This window comes from Tetrao urogallus, assembly GCF_951394365.1.
Source record: "Tetrao urogallus genome assembly, chromosome: 7".
Lineage (NCBI taxonomy): Eukaryota > Metazoa > Chordata > Aves > Galliformes > Phasianidae > Tetrao > Tetrao urogallus.
The window spans coordinates 38,610,164-38,625,373 of NC_136820.1; the positions used below are offsets into that span (position 1 = coordinate 38,610,164).

The 15,210-nt window shown below is 33.9% G+C and overlaps 1 protein-coding gene across 3 annotated transcripts in view; it reads right to left on the minus strand.

Annotated features, from left to right (window-relative positions):
- Positions 1 to 2,691: 2,691 nt before the first annotated feature.
- The window catches only part of CUL2 (cullin 2), a gene marked incomplete at both ends in the record, with an annotated part of 40,593 nt that continues 28,074 nt past the window's right edge, over positions 2,692 to 15,210 (minus strand). For all 3 annotated transcript variants that reach the window (XM_079538091.1, XM_079538090.1, XM_079538089.1), the window contains 10 exons: positions 2,692 to 2,823; positions 5,928 to 6,044; positions 6,753 to 6,854; positions 9,634 to 9,836; positions 10,555 to 10,621; positions 11,950 to 12,027; positions 12,414 to 12,566; positions 13,077 to 13,163; positions 13,252 to 13,380; positions 13,756 to 13,815. In XM_079538091.1, the coding sequence (XP_079394217.1) occupies positions 2,692 to 2,823; positions 5,928 to 6,044; positions 6,753 to 6,854; positions 9,634 to 9,836; positions 10,555 to 10,621; positions 11,950 to 12,027; positions 12,414 to 12,566; positions 13,077 to 13,163; positions 13,252 to 13,380; positions 13,756 to 13,815 (1,128 nt within the window). The remainder of the gene's footprint in view (positions 2,824 to 5,927; positions 6,045 to 6,752; positions 6,855 to 9,633; positions 9,837 to 10,554; positions 10,622 to 11,949; positions 12,028 to 12,413; positions 12,567 to 13,076; positions 13,164 to 13,251; positions 13,381 to 13,755; positions 13,816 to 15,210) is intronic.

Genomic DNA, 15,210 nt, shown 5'->3' on the forward strand with positions numbered 1-15,210 from the left:
TCCTGATAATACTCATTAGCACTTTGTAATTTGAAATGATGTTTTCCAGACATATTTAGTTGCCAAGCTGCAGCACTACACAATGTGCTGTATCACTGTGTGCCAACAATGACTTCAGTGACCTAACCCAACTACAGAAGGCTGAGTCTTTTCACTATGTTCTCCCTTAAGGGGAAGGTGTGAGTTATAAAGCAGAATTTAAAACGTTTCCCAGCTATAGCCATGTTTCCCAAGAGGCACTGAAAAGACCGAGTTTGTGCATAATTATGAAAGATGTCTAGAGATGCCAACAGTGCTGAAATATATGAATGTTTTTAACTCACTAAACATGTCTCAACTCAACAGCACTCTTATCTAAAAAATATTACTTTTGATGTTTTAAGTATGCAAAAATTCAGAGATAAGGTAATGCTAAAACCTTACACGTTTGGGCTAGAGCAGTGAAGTGTCTGCTTTGTCTATGAAGTGATTTTAAAAATAAGTTTAGCAGGGCTTTTTCAAACTCAAGTCTTAAAATGTTCCTATTACAATCTATATTTAAATACATTTTTTATGAATATTTTATGAACAAATGAGCTTAAAGTCTGTTGACTCACATAACTTACAAGCTAAATATTTGTTTTCAGAAGCTTTGGTGTCACTGTTGGCTTGTTTTCTGCAGAAAGGCTCTGATGATTCCACGATGTTCAATGTTCAGGCAATATTTTTCTTTTTTTTTCTATAGTGTCATAGAATATTCTTTTTTTTTTGTTTTGTTTTGTTTTGTTTTCCTATATTTTTCATTGGGCACATAATTTTTTCACATTTAAATAGATTAAAAGGCACTGTAGTGAATCTTAGCTAGTATCAGTCCTATTTACTTTGTCTAATGACACCGTGTGCTATTTTCAAACACCCATGCACAACTCTGAACTACCACAATAGACAGCAACCTGCTGTGCTGTATCAAGATCAATTCAACAACCATTTCTTTAAAGCATAAATCTAACTTCAAAAACCCAAATCTTAGTGCCATAAATACTGAATAAATATTTTGCACCCCTTGTTGTTTATTGTCTTTTATTTGCCCTCAGCAAAATCGACATAACTTATCAAACTTTATGATGCATTCCCTAGTTAACAATAGGAAGTTTACCATACCCTCCAGATTACATACAAATGCGATGCTACATAAGAGAAAACAGCCAGAAACAACATGAGTCGAAGAGAAGCCAAACCATCCATACATATAAGAAGACAAAAAACAAAAGAAAAGAGCTCTACCCAAAAGCTTTTTCCTTTTTAAATTAATTCTTGATCTGTGGTCTTCTAGTAGTGATGAAATATCAAAAAATCTACAAAAATATTGATCTAATTTTTCTATCTATCTATATGCACTCAAAAACCATCCAAATAGAGCACTTGAAGTTAGTGTTTATCCTTTCAATAACTAATAGCAGGCACAGACATGAGAAAGCTCTTTTCTGCAGCAGGCATTCAACTGTGTTCACACTATTAATGCACTTATTTCAATTATCTGCAGTGGTAGAGGTAGCACTTTAAAAAATTATATTTTGCTTGTCTGAGAGTGAATGGTCACATGTTATCCCTCATGAACAACACAAGGACAAATGGCAAAACAACCAGAAACCTCACTGAGGAGGGGGAAAATATCAGATGATAAACCATATGAGTTAGGAGGGAAAAGAAAAATGCTTCATGTAGAAACAACACAGATATCCATCCATGGGTTGTTTCTACCCAATACATCATGAAAGAAAACATTTTTCCATTACCAGTCAGTCTGCTATATTCTTTCCCAGTAACGGTGGTTTCACAAGCCAGTGAACTGTATCTTCAATATTTGCAATCATCATTCCTATCTGTGAACTTTGCAAGTTAAATTCCCTCAAACATCCGTTTATTTTCTCTTCTAATATCTTCCTCCATTGTGAGATTAAGAGAGACAGACTAGGCCTTCAGGCAGTAAAAATATAACAAGTTAGACTGACCTCAAGAAAACAAGCTGTGCACTTAACTATAGGCCATTTTTTTACACTCACATTAAACGTAACATACCTGTCACTCAGCTTTACATAAATGATTCCTTATGACAGATATACTTCGAAGGTTATTCAACACCTGAGCACTCATTATTTTTACTCTTCCCAGCCTGAATATTTAAAGACAATAACGTTATATTCATTTCTAGAATGACGAGAGACACATCATATAACTTTATTTTTTTTATTTGACAAGCAGCAGTATCATGTTCATCTTTTCTTTTTTCTTTTTAATGTAGATACAATTATTAGGTTATCTGTCATATTACAATATTTAGGTTTTCTTTTTTTTTTCTTTTTTTTTTTTTAACTTTGTCTTAAGATACATTAAAAAACATCAACTGCAAACGTGAAAGGGGAGGAAAAAAAAAAAAAAAGCATGGTACCCAACCAAATTTCCACATCTCAGCAATACTTCACTCATTCTTTTAGTAAAGTTTTAAGAAATGTCATAATGACATGAGCTTGAAATATCTATAGGCATTTTCATTGACGCTCATGACATGGCACTGGTGATGTTGTAAACAGCAGAAAAACGGGGGCTGCCAAGTGACCAATTATGGAGGCACAGGCCTGCCTCTTCCCACAGGAACACACCAAACAGTGACAGCAATGATCTCCTTACAATCATACCTGCAGGATAGCAACATCATGCTACATAACTGTATTCATCTGCAGAGGCCTGGCTTCGCTCTATGTACTGTTTGTCTATCAGAACTTCAATACACTTCTTAATCATGCTGATACTTGGATTAAACCTAGCTCTTGATTGGCTAATTACCTGCAAAAGAAAGATATTTTATGCGTTATATTTATTTACAATAGTTATTAATGCTACCAAGAAAAAAAAAAGGCAAAGATCAGTTTACTTTTAAATACAGAATTAAATAAAGCAGACAGTTCGTTTACAGAACTCAAAGCATCCCTGTACATTAACGTCAGAACACTTTGTTTAACTCATTGGTTCAATTTGACTGCATATTAACAGACCTAAGAATGTGTTTATTTTAGCTTTTGTAATAGTTCATACAACTATAAATGATTAAATTTTACTTGAAACTACTTCTAAAGTTGAACCCAATTTTCCTTATCATCACTTTTGTTATCATAAAAATATAGAGAAGATACTTTCACTTAATAAAATTCTGTAAGCCCTGTGTTTTCTTTATATCATTATAGTCACTGTTAAAGATATATAAGCTGATAAGAAGCAAATTCCCCAAAAATGTGTGTGGAATGTTGTAGTAAGAGCTTATCCATTTTCAAATAATGCAGTTTAAATATATTAAACATGCAACCTATCCTACTGAACTAGACAGCCACATTTGAAAAGTAAAATTTTCAACAATCTTGAGTATTTTCTTGGACACCTCAACCTAAGTGAAATGCCCAGCGCTGCAGTTTGTTGGAATTGAAGTTAATCAGACTGTGAGCTCTTATTTTTTCAGAATTTTTCAGTCCCATCTCTACCAGAAATATAATGTTGCTCTTGTATCACAGGAAAAAAACCCAAACATAAATGAGGCAAGAAAATATTATCTATTCATAGTAGACAGACTTCCATTCAAAAGACTCATTCTTACCCCTGAGGAAGTCAGACTAGAAATTCTAAGGGAATTTGTTATTAATAAGTACATAAACACTGTGGTAAATGTAACAAGAAGTGAGTGTGTATATTACTAAAATGAGTAAAAATGTCACAAAAGAATGTGTTAAAAAATAGAAAGGCTCTTGATAGTTAATAAAAACTTAATACAAGGCTAGCAGAAAAAATAAGGAAGCTGAGCAGTCAAACTGTGCATACTCTACATGTTCAACAGAAGTTTCCACAAAGCTCTAATGAGAAAGCTGAGCATGTTCAACCCAGAACCACTTGGCAATCTACACCATAAGGCTGAAGAAGTTACTGAGCTCAATGGAGATGTAACTAAGTAAAATTTCCACCTAACGTGAGATTTCATCTTTACATTTACAACCTGGCAACAGTTTCAGAAGTGCCCAAGAGTCCATCAATATCTCAGACCGTACAACAGAAACGTAACAAATTTTAAGGAATCTGGCTTATGCCCCACTAAAAGTTCAGCTGAAGTAGACAAAAGAAGACTGGCACAGACTAGTTCAGGTAGCTAAAAATGTGAAAAAATTAACTCTAAAGGATTTTTGTACAGCTTCACCTTAATGCTTGAATTGCACAGATGCTTATTTAGATCCACGCTGATTCTCCATGCTACACAGCAACGTAGATAACAGTTACTTAGAAGTCTAACCATCAGTTTTAAATGTTCTAATTAACCCAGAATATAAGTAATATTCAAAACTGAGAACTGTGGACTAGATGAGTATGGTTTACACATGTCATAAATTTAATTAAAAGCTAAGGTAAAAAATATAATTCAGGTTGATGCAATTGGTAATACATAAATGGAGTGTCAACTTTAATCTCAAATGTTTTTTAAGCTAACTAGCAGTCAAAATATCCATTCTTATTGAAAAACTTTAAAAAGCTCCTGTTGTCAACAGACTGTTGTATTCTGCAAGAGTACTAAATGAGCAAAATGCATCTGAGGCATGTCAGATAGTGCCTCCTGAATCAGTCAAAGAGGAAAAACAACATACAGGAGTTTTTGTTTCTAAGCTGTCAAAATATGTAACCTCGTATCATTTAACATCATTTAAACTGGTTTTAAGTCTCTTGAGTATTTTCTAAGAAGTTGAGAATACAGGGGAAAATGTATTTTCAAAGATAAAACAAGGCTTACCTACCATTTTCTAGCTTTCAGAGAAAAATCTTAAGAGTATTTCATCATAATTGCATGAATTTAAGTAACAGAAGATCAAATAACCAAAGGTTTTGAGAAGTAGTCAGGACTGCCTCATCTTTCAGATGCTCAAAATCAGATATCCAAAAGAAAGCTTGCTTTCAGGGCATCTGTGTACAAGCTCTACTTCAAAATCCAAAATCTTTCAGATGTTTCACATTTCACCAGTCAGTATGGATTTACAAGCTCTCTTCAGCTGGTTATTTTGCTTAGGAAATTAAAATTAATTGGTAGGTGTGGTAACTATTTCCTTCATTACCACAAGACAGAAAACATACAGATCTTAAAATGACTGAATGCCTCTCCACCTCCATGCTCAAAATGGTCCAATAAAGCAGCAAACCCTCTCCCACCAACCTGCTCTGAGGCTATTCAGCAAAGCTCAGGAGATGCAAGAATGCCTTAGAAGACTGAGAAAACCAAGACTAGGAACTGGTTGATATGAGGAAAGGTTAGGTAAGAACACGAAATGCAATTAGGCAGGCAACTACCACAGATGGAAAAGTGGGAGAAAAATGAAAGACTTAACACCTTTATCCCAGCCAGTTCATGACAGTTCACATATCATTAATCTAGAATATAAAATCTAGACAACTGTAGTACTTAAGGTAAAATGGAGATTAAGAGCATATCTACATACTCAAGCAACTTCTGAAATGTAAGCTATGAATTAGGACAAAATCCAAAATTACAATTAGAGTGCAAAATTGGCTAAGCGCTTCTGTGGAAATTTCATGTCTAAATTATCCATACTCAGGTGTCTTCAACTGAACCTATGGTTCTGGCAGTGATTCTTATAGGAGACAACATCTGCAGACATAGAGGCAGCCAACAGGAAAGAACAAGCACAGAGATGCTTACTACATTAGTGCTAAGACATATTTATAGGACTGAGTGATCACAGGTAGGTACTATGTTTCAAAGCAGACTTTCACTAGTGAATTTCACTGAAGCACTAGTATTGACATGGTAATTCTGCAGTTGGATGTTTTACCTATCTATCCTGATTATTTTCATCAAATCATGAAGATTTTCATGAAATCTTAGGACGAGGATTTTATCTTACCTCCTGAATAAGAGCATTATGTCGCAGCACTTTACGTGCTTTCATGATACGGACTATAGCAGCTTGAAGATACATTTTTCTATCTTCATCTACAGCACTTCTGGTCTGCTCCATCTCCTGCAACATAGGAAGAAAAGTAAAGCTTTAAATGTAGCAAGATTAATAAATACATCATAAAACTATCTTGAATCTAAACTTCTTACTTTATTGATTTATCAATTAACACACTCAGTAATCTAGATAAAGGTCAATTTCACATAATGTGCTTCTGTAAATCAAAAATACCAGATTTCATGCAAATCAGAAGGTAGGTAGGAAGAAGATATCCGAAGCAGTGCCTTTGCTAGGGAGAAAAGCAGGCAAAATTTACAGTAAGGTATTGAGTTTAGCAGCACATGTAACTCTTGTACAGAAGACTATGCCTTAGGAGATACAGAAGGAACCTGGATTATCAGCACTGGAGCTGATTTTAGTTGAGGGGAAACAAAACCATGGGAACAGTTTGATTGGTTCTGCTGTTTCTGAAATAAGTTGCCAACAACTACCAACAAAAGTCTCATTACTTAAGGCAGGTTAAATACCAATTCCATTTGCTACAGGAGAAATAGCTCTTGTTCATCTTTTTCTTATTATTCCCTATCCTACCTTTTGTTACCTGTATTTTAAGTACAAAAAAAATTGCAGCATGTAAGCTTCAAATTTAAACAACATCTTTACAATGATGTAAATCCTATACCTGCTTACACCAAACTAATATAATCAATTCAGTTTTAGAAAATTAAGCTTCCTAATCTATTCAGCTTACAAACATCAAAGAATACTTACCTGTGGTGTGTCCTTCTGCATTGATGTAGTAATTTTAAATTTCGTTCGTTTACTGCTGAAGTTCATATTTAATGAAAATGTAGACTCTGCCTCCACATCCTCCTGCAATAAAGAGTTTTTTTTAAAAAGAAAATAGAAATGGAGACAAAAAAGAATAAGCAGCAAGGATTTGCTGGGAAGAAAATTCCATGTAGAAGCTTGCATACATAAGAGCAATTTCAGCAAATTTGCAGTTGAAAATGTTAATGAGCCAATTGAACCAGGTCAGTTTTTTAAGTTGCACTTCAACTAACACAGAAATGCAGTCCCTTTTGTAAAACACCATAAGGAACTCTGACAAACATGAATATTGCTAGTAAGCCTCTATTATGAATAAAACAGAGTAGTCCCAGTTGGAAGCGACCTACAAAGCTTATTGAACCCAGCTGACAGACTACTTCAGGGGTGACAGACCAATAGTTAAAACACATCATTAATGGCATTATCCAAATGTCTCTTAAACACAGACAGGCACAGGGCACCAACCACCTCTCTGGGAGGCTTGTTCCAGAGCCTAACACTACCTCGGTAAAGAAATCTTTCCTAACATCTAGTCTGAACCTTAGAAAGAGCCTCTTTACTGATAAGCAATTAAAGCAGTTTCAGTTTCAATACTTGAACAGCTATTTTACTTTTTAATACTTCAACAGTTTGTCTTAATTGCAAACACTCTCCTTTTAAATACAATTTTATCCCTGCAAAGAAAGCAGGATTTGCATTTATTTATGGCAGAACATCAAGAGAGCAAAGTGTCACTCATAAATATTACTAAAGTTGCTTTTCTTTAAGGAAAAAAAACCTCAACATTTTACTGTGCTATAGCAGGGACAGTTGATGGACTGCAACTACTACAGCTCCAGAACTACGTGTAATTTCTCATTTTTTCCTCAGATGTATCTCCTTCCCCCCCAGTACACACCCAGGCCAAAGTCCATTTCTTTCAATAAACAAGAACTGCTCCCAGCAGTCCCAACACCTTTAGACTCACCTACCAGGACAACCTGACAGATCTTTGCAATTTCCAGGCAAGGGTCTGTACAAGTATTACCAATCACTGGCAGAAGAAAGTTGCTGCGCTTTTTAGACTTTGTCAAACTATGCTTGCCTCAAAGGCAAACACTTTAAGAGACTTAGTCAATATTTATCTAAAAATATACCAAAAATGAATATTTTTAACTACGTATTCTATATTCTTTATTAGAATACAATACCCAGACAATGCATGGAAAATTTAACATGAAAGGGCAAAGATCAAAAGCTTTAAAAATTTAAGCTGTCATTAAATTTTATCACTGTTGTGCTGCCATATTTGAAACACAGACTAAGACAATTTATTTGTGTTGTGCATGAACTCAAAAAGAATGATTTTAATGAACCAATAAAGTTGTCAAAAATTTCTTTCAAAAGCAAACCGCAACATACAATACACTGTACTTTGCTGTGTAGCTCAGATACAGGCAGAAATACGTATAATTTCAATGTTTAAGCCACTGACTTTTTCAATACTTAAGATGATAAACTATATACAGATCAGCTCTCAAATTGCTGGATGGAGCAGAAAAGAAGCAGAATTAGCAGACATGTTTGAATAACATGTAAGTTAAATAACCAGAAAGTGCTGTGGTAAACATTATAAGGTGAAAGGGTTAGAAAGCTATAACATTCCATCTTCAATAACATATTCATAAGCAAACTAGTAAAACCATATACAACCAACATAAATAAATGTACATCCTTTAAATAATGGGCAACTTTCTGAAATTACAAAAAATCTCACAGTTTTCTGTAATAGCTCCCAGTGATATATTTCACCCACGGTTTAACAAACATCTTCCCAACCACTGTTCCAACCTGAGCTCATTTCTAAATACCCGAAGCATGTCCTATGCTTCAGTCAAGCATCAGACCTTCCTTGTGATCTCACTTTCCATTTTCTAATATTTTCCCGGTTAAAAAAAAGCAGCTGTCAGAGCACCTTTGGATTTATTCTTGTAAGGCATGTGAACAGCTTATCAGTTTCTTGTGCTTGATACTGTCTAAATAACTCAGGCTTTCTGGGCTAGCTGGAAGTGCATGCTAAAGTTTGTATTGTATGCACGGGTACCTCTATAGTGTTTCATACATAACAAACTTCTGCCCTTTGCTGTATGGGAAAAGAAGATAAATGATACATTACGCAAATAGTACTGGAACTACATGAAACACGTGGAATGATAAGAGTCTGGCAAAACGCAACAAAAATCCTCTCACACGAGCCCTCCTTGTTCTCTGACCTCCTACCTCCTCCTCCTGTAACATGTCAGCAAGGAAGAATATGGCTGCTGTTACTTTTGGTCTCTTAATGCCACAGATTTATTTTAAAGATTATGACTCATTGCTATACCAATCAGGCTCTTTCCTATGGTCCTACAACTTTTAAAGACAGCTATGCAAAGGGTTTTCTCCTCCAACAGTAGTGCGTCAAAAGCCACACAGATGAAATTCAACAGAAACAATAAACAGTTCTCACATTATTTGTAGCAGACTCTGCTGTTAGAGGCAGAAGAAACAAACAGAATTAAAGAATCACAGAATTGCAGGGGTTGGAAGGAACCTCATGAGATCATCCAGTCCCATCCCCCTGCTAAAGCAGGTTCTCTACAATAGGTTGCATAGATGGGCATCCAGAAGGGTCACAACCTCACAAATACTGTCTAACTTCTTCCTGTCTCTTTCTTTATAAATACAGACTTACGATTGTAAATAAGATAGATCAAAACAAATTCTGTATTAGAAAGACCTCAACAAACAGTAGAACCACAACACTGAGAACACAGAACATTTTTATATCACTGCTGCATACCTTGTCTGAGTCATGGTTGATCATTTTAACGTCAAGTAAGGATTTGATAGTTTTTGTCAGTTCCTTCTCATTCATTTGCGTACTGTCTTGAAGCTCCTTATAACTGACAGTTTCACTGTTGTTGAAGGCAAGCAACACTGCCATTTGGTACGTTGTGACCATGGCTACATAAGGTTTGCACAAATAATTCATTTTTACTTCACCTACAATGATATAAGCAGTATTTTGTAAAGCGGCTGAATGCAATGAAATATCATCTGAAATATAACTCACAGTTCCAACACACATGCAATTCCAGACGTGCAATTCACACTTGCATACGGCATGGGAATACAAAAATTGATGTTTTAGTTTTACATTTATAGGAGATAGTTTGCAAAAAATGAATTCTGATTAATAACAAGTACTACAACAGTAGTGTTTTTAGGAAAAAAAGAAAAAAAAGATGAATCTGAATAACATAATATAAAAAAACTAATTCCCAACAGCCTCAATAATTTGCAATGTGCAACCTTCCATTACTAACAGCTTACACAGAATCACAGAATAGTGATTACAGGAAAGTTGGTCCAAGCAAAAATTTAAAAACAAAATAAAAGACATGTCTTTAAAAAAATATCACAACATTGTTAGTTTCTTTAAAAGGCAATGAAGAATGTCCATTATATACATATAAATTGAGTTTTCCCTGGATTTAATAAATCACAGATAACATAGGCAAGTTTACAAAACATAAACTTGGCGAACACTAAGCTGCAAATGTTAATTATTTTACAAAATAAATTACTTTATGATGCAAAAACAGTCAACTGACTTAAGATGCAGCATAAAGTTCCTCTTTCAATGTCTGTTATCATTTGAAAAGGACATCCAACAATTGTCAGTTGTATAGAGCAATTTTAGCAAAGCACTTATTTTTACCTGTACAAAGATAATGTAACCAAGTAAGCTTCCTTCCACTAAAATGCTGACTGTAGAATAATTCAAACTGCAAAATAAAATGTCCTTCAATTAATCACACAAACTTATAATAGTTTATTATTATTATCACACTACCACTCCAGTGAAGAAACACTGGTTTGATGTTCAACACATTGGATTCAGACATTGGTGATGAGTCTATCATTGCATCTTCCTTTGAAAGATAGGCAATGTCTGAGCAACATTCACCAAACTACTTGAGCAAATTAACACACAGCTTGATGACTAAATAGGAAAAATTGCTGAGACATTCATACTCTCAAATCCTAATACACTGTAGCTAAAAGCAGTCTCATGAAGTATTAACTCTACTGAATCCAACAGAACTCTTTGGAGTTTCTAGCAATCAATCTCATTACATTTTATTATTTTGTTTGGTCCAATTCCATATGAAAACATATTTTGTGACTTTCATTTCCCATTTTACCGATTTTTTCAAACATCCCTCAAAAAATGCAAGCTTTTAGTTAACAGGTATTTCCACCAGTCAGCTACACAACTCTCAAGTTGAATCTCACCTTACATTCTTCTACATATTTTTAAGGGATAATTTCAGAAAAGCAAGCTTGAAGGGAAGCATAACATTAGTCACTTTTCTAATTTGATTTTCAGGCTAGTTAAAACTACACAAATGGCAAACATCTCTGAACCACGATGTCAACAAGAGTTCTTGAATTTCTGCAGTTAAACTTGCAAAACTTGGAAACCTACCAAAATCATTTTCCACAAAGAAGCACACATTCATGACTTAGGAAATATATTTTCAAAGTTATACTGACAGCAGAAATTTATGGAAATTGAAGCATCCCCTACTTTGACAGTTTTCAAAATTAACTTTAAAGAAGTATGCATGCATGAATCTTGACTTCAAGTGAAATCTGGTCTGTATGAAACATGGCACAAGAAAGCTGTATCCACAATTTAATCTATTTAATAATACTTCGTTTAGGTTATATATATTATTTAGATAAAATACAATTTTATCTAAAAATCAGGATCTTATCTAAAATATTAGGAATTAGTTTTAAAGCTAAAAGTCAAGTAAGTTCATCTGATTGCATTTACTAGTATCTTCCTCATTAATCACAGAGTAAAAAATAAATAAATTAAGGTTACAGAAATGCATACATAGAAAGCAGTAAGTCATCTGTGTGATGTTTCCAAATTTCATTTGACTGGAGAAAGAGGAGCCACGAATTACAGACAAAATGAAACAGCTCAGGCTTTTGTCTGTTAAAATGATCTTGGTGGGTTTTTTAATGTTTTTTGGTTTTTGTGTGTGTGTGTGTTCTTTTACATTTCCACATGTTTATAAGAAGCCTCCTACTAACCTACCATCTGTACACTTTTTTCCAGTTCCTGAGGAATTGCAAATGTAGAAGAAGGAGCCTGAGTTAGAGGCCATGCACCTGCCTAAGGGTATCAGGAAAAAAATAAAAGTATTAACATTTTCATACCATGTATACTTCAATAAAAAGTAAAACACTATTGAACAGATTTACAGTGCATATTGTCATTAGACAATAACTTAAACTAGCAGTTTTACTGGCCCTTTTTTAATACTAATATCCCCCAATAAGATCTTAATTCAACTTAAAAAAAACATGGCGTTTTACAGCACCACTGGTTAGTATGCTAACAAGTTAATTTTAAAAAGACAAACTATGAAAGCAAAGTATTCCACACTGATCACGAGGTGTCATACAAGAAGTACTTCTAGTTAGAAAAATATTTCACTTGTTATCAAAACATACACATGAAATACGAATAACTCAACAGTAATAAACATACATTAGTACCTGTAGAACATATATCTGAAAACTAATTCCCAAATCTATAATTGTGTCCTGGTTTTTGATAAAGTTGTTGAATTTATTGTTGAGATCAGCACTAACACTCATGTCTGTATACATTCGATGAAGCTTGCTGGTAAATTCATAACCACAGGCTTGCTGTGAAAAAGAGATTGTTAACAAGTTTTATTGTGAAACAACATTTATTATACAAATAATGCACACTCATACATTAACTACTCTGATAAGAAAATCTAGTTGGCAGAAATGTTAGAGTATTTAACAGTAGTTATAATAAATAACAAGCATTACAGAAGAAAAATATCAAACTTTTCTTAATTCCACTTTCTATTCATTAATTTATATAAACAACTGTATTTTTAAAAAGATAAAGCTGGTTTAGGATAGGTGCTTTTCCAACATAAATATGAGGTATTTAAACACACTTTATAAAGCTATCTCAAAATTTAAAAATGAAATGAAACACCTCAAACATATGAAGGATACTTCACAACATGTTTTTCATACGCTATTTAGAAATTAAGTTTTCCTTTTGACTACTGGAAATGTAATCTACTGATTGCTAAGTTATCTCTGGCACCCTCTGCTGCTCTCTCCTAACATTACATACTCTTTTACTATTTTGCATTAGAACAGTGTTTACATTACCTTTAGTTTATTAATCATGGCTTCTTCTGAGTCCATAGACATAGATAAACCATGAATTAATCTTTTTGCCAACATTCTGGCATAGAACTGTGTGGAAAAAAAACAGCTATAAGGATTTTTTAAAAGCATAACCATATTCTTCACATATTGTTTACATTTCATTATCGAGAGTTACCTTTTGGAATACATCTTTGTCATCAATGTACTTGAAAACAGTAATGAAACTTGTAAGTTTGTCTTCTACTTCGTTCTCAGTCATTCCTTTTGCTGACTTCTTCAATAAGTTGTCACAGTACTTGGCCAGCTCAAGTTAAAAAAAGAGAAAACAAACCCAAACCTACTTGTCAAGCTTGAGAAAATACATATGCCAACATACTCTTAAACTCTACCTGAAAGTAATTTCATAGTCTTCTACACAAGCTGTGCTCATGTGTAGAAGATAGAAACTAGATCCACCAAAACCACAAAGTCTATGCAAATATTAACTGAACCACTTCTTTGTTTTTTGCATACCCCCAAAACATGTATGTGTGTATGGGTTAAGTAATCACTACTCAAATACTTACATGAGCATAACTTAGTAAGAGCAATGGATATACATGTGGCGGTCCCTAATGCCGACTCATCTAACAGCTGTAAAGAAGTATTACTACATTCTACAGTAATACTAATCACTTACCAACTCAGGTGCTTTGCAGATTGACTTGGGCTCCCTGTAGTTAACAACTGATGTCAAAGCCTAGATGTGAATGTAGAGAAAGGAAAAAAATAGAAATGACTTGAAACCTAATACATGGAAATTTTTCAAAAAGCAAAAAATGTTCAGGTAAAGAACATTCCCCAATTCCATAAAACTCAAAAAGACAAAAGGGTGATAATGAAAGAAACAAGTGAATGGGTTTGGATTACTGCTGTGTGAGAATTTGTTGAATATTTTTAATATGGGATTTAAATCAAAGTGGAGAAAGGAATAGAAGTTAATTACAAAAAGCAGGAGAGAGAATTTGGTTTCAGTTACGAACTTAAACATAGAAGTATGAAGGTTTTAGTACACAGCAAGACGTGTGGTTTAAAATAATGGATGAGAAAAAACTAAGGAATGTAGAAAAGAGAAACTGCAACTGCAGCAGAACAGCAGTAGTGACTTCTAAGAGAATATAGCTTGATGTGAAAAACATACTTGGTGTGCCCATGGCAGTAAGAAAGGAAAACTATTCGGGTTGTTAGATGTTTGTTGGACTAAAGAAAAGAAAAAATATTGTTGGGGGTTATTACGTGAAAACTTGAAGCAGTATAGTAAAAAAACATGGCAGTTGAAGATAGGCTGAATATGAAGAAATAGAAAAGTAAAGAGATAATAGTTCAGGATTGGAAATTGCATGACAAAGGTATAAGGATCATAAATATTAGGTTATAAACTACCTATCGTATTTCAACTAGAATTTTAAATTAATACTGGACCAAAAATATTTAATTATCACAGTTCATAGGAATTAGTTCCCTCTCTGGAAGGAATATTTAATGTGTTTTGCATCTTTAGCTTCAAAATTCAGTACAATTTAAAGTAGTACAGAAAAAATTTCCTTAAATTTCCATACCATGTTACAAAAATTGAAGTCCAAATGAACCTATGCAGAAAATATTATTTCTATTATTATTACAAAGAAGAGCTGACGAACAACTTTTTTGTACAAAGCCTCAACATTCCAGTATTTGACAAAGTCCCGAGAGTCCCTGTGACATAAGAGTGAATTATTTAATTACAAATACAAAAATCTGAAGTTTAGAGCACTCTCTTGTAACGATAGTGGAGACAACATCAGCAATTTTCATACTGATCATGGAAAACTGGCAACAGATTAAAATCTTAAATATCTATTGTAATAAAGTAGAGCAAAGTAAAGAAGTACCTCAAGAAAAAGTATACTGCCTATCTGCCAGCAAAAGTAGCCGTCAATCTCATATTATTCCACCTCCCAGTAAATGATTAATTGCAATTGAGATGCATGAAAGTACTGAAATAAGCACGTTTAAAAATACTGAGTAATTAATTTCTCAATATCACAGATACAGACAGTTACCAATGATTTGATTGTTTACATATTCATCACTATGTCTTCCCAAACTAACCTTG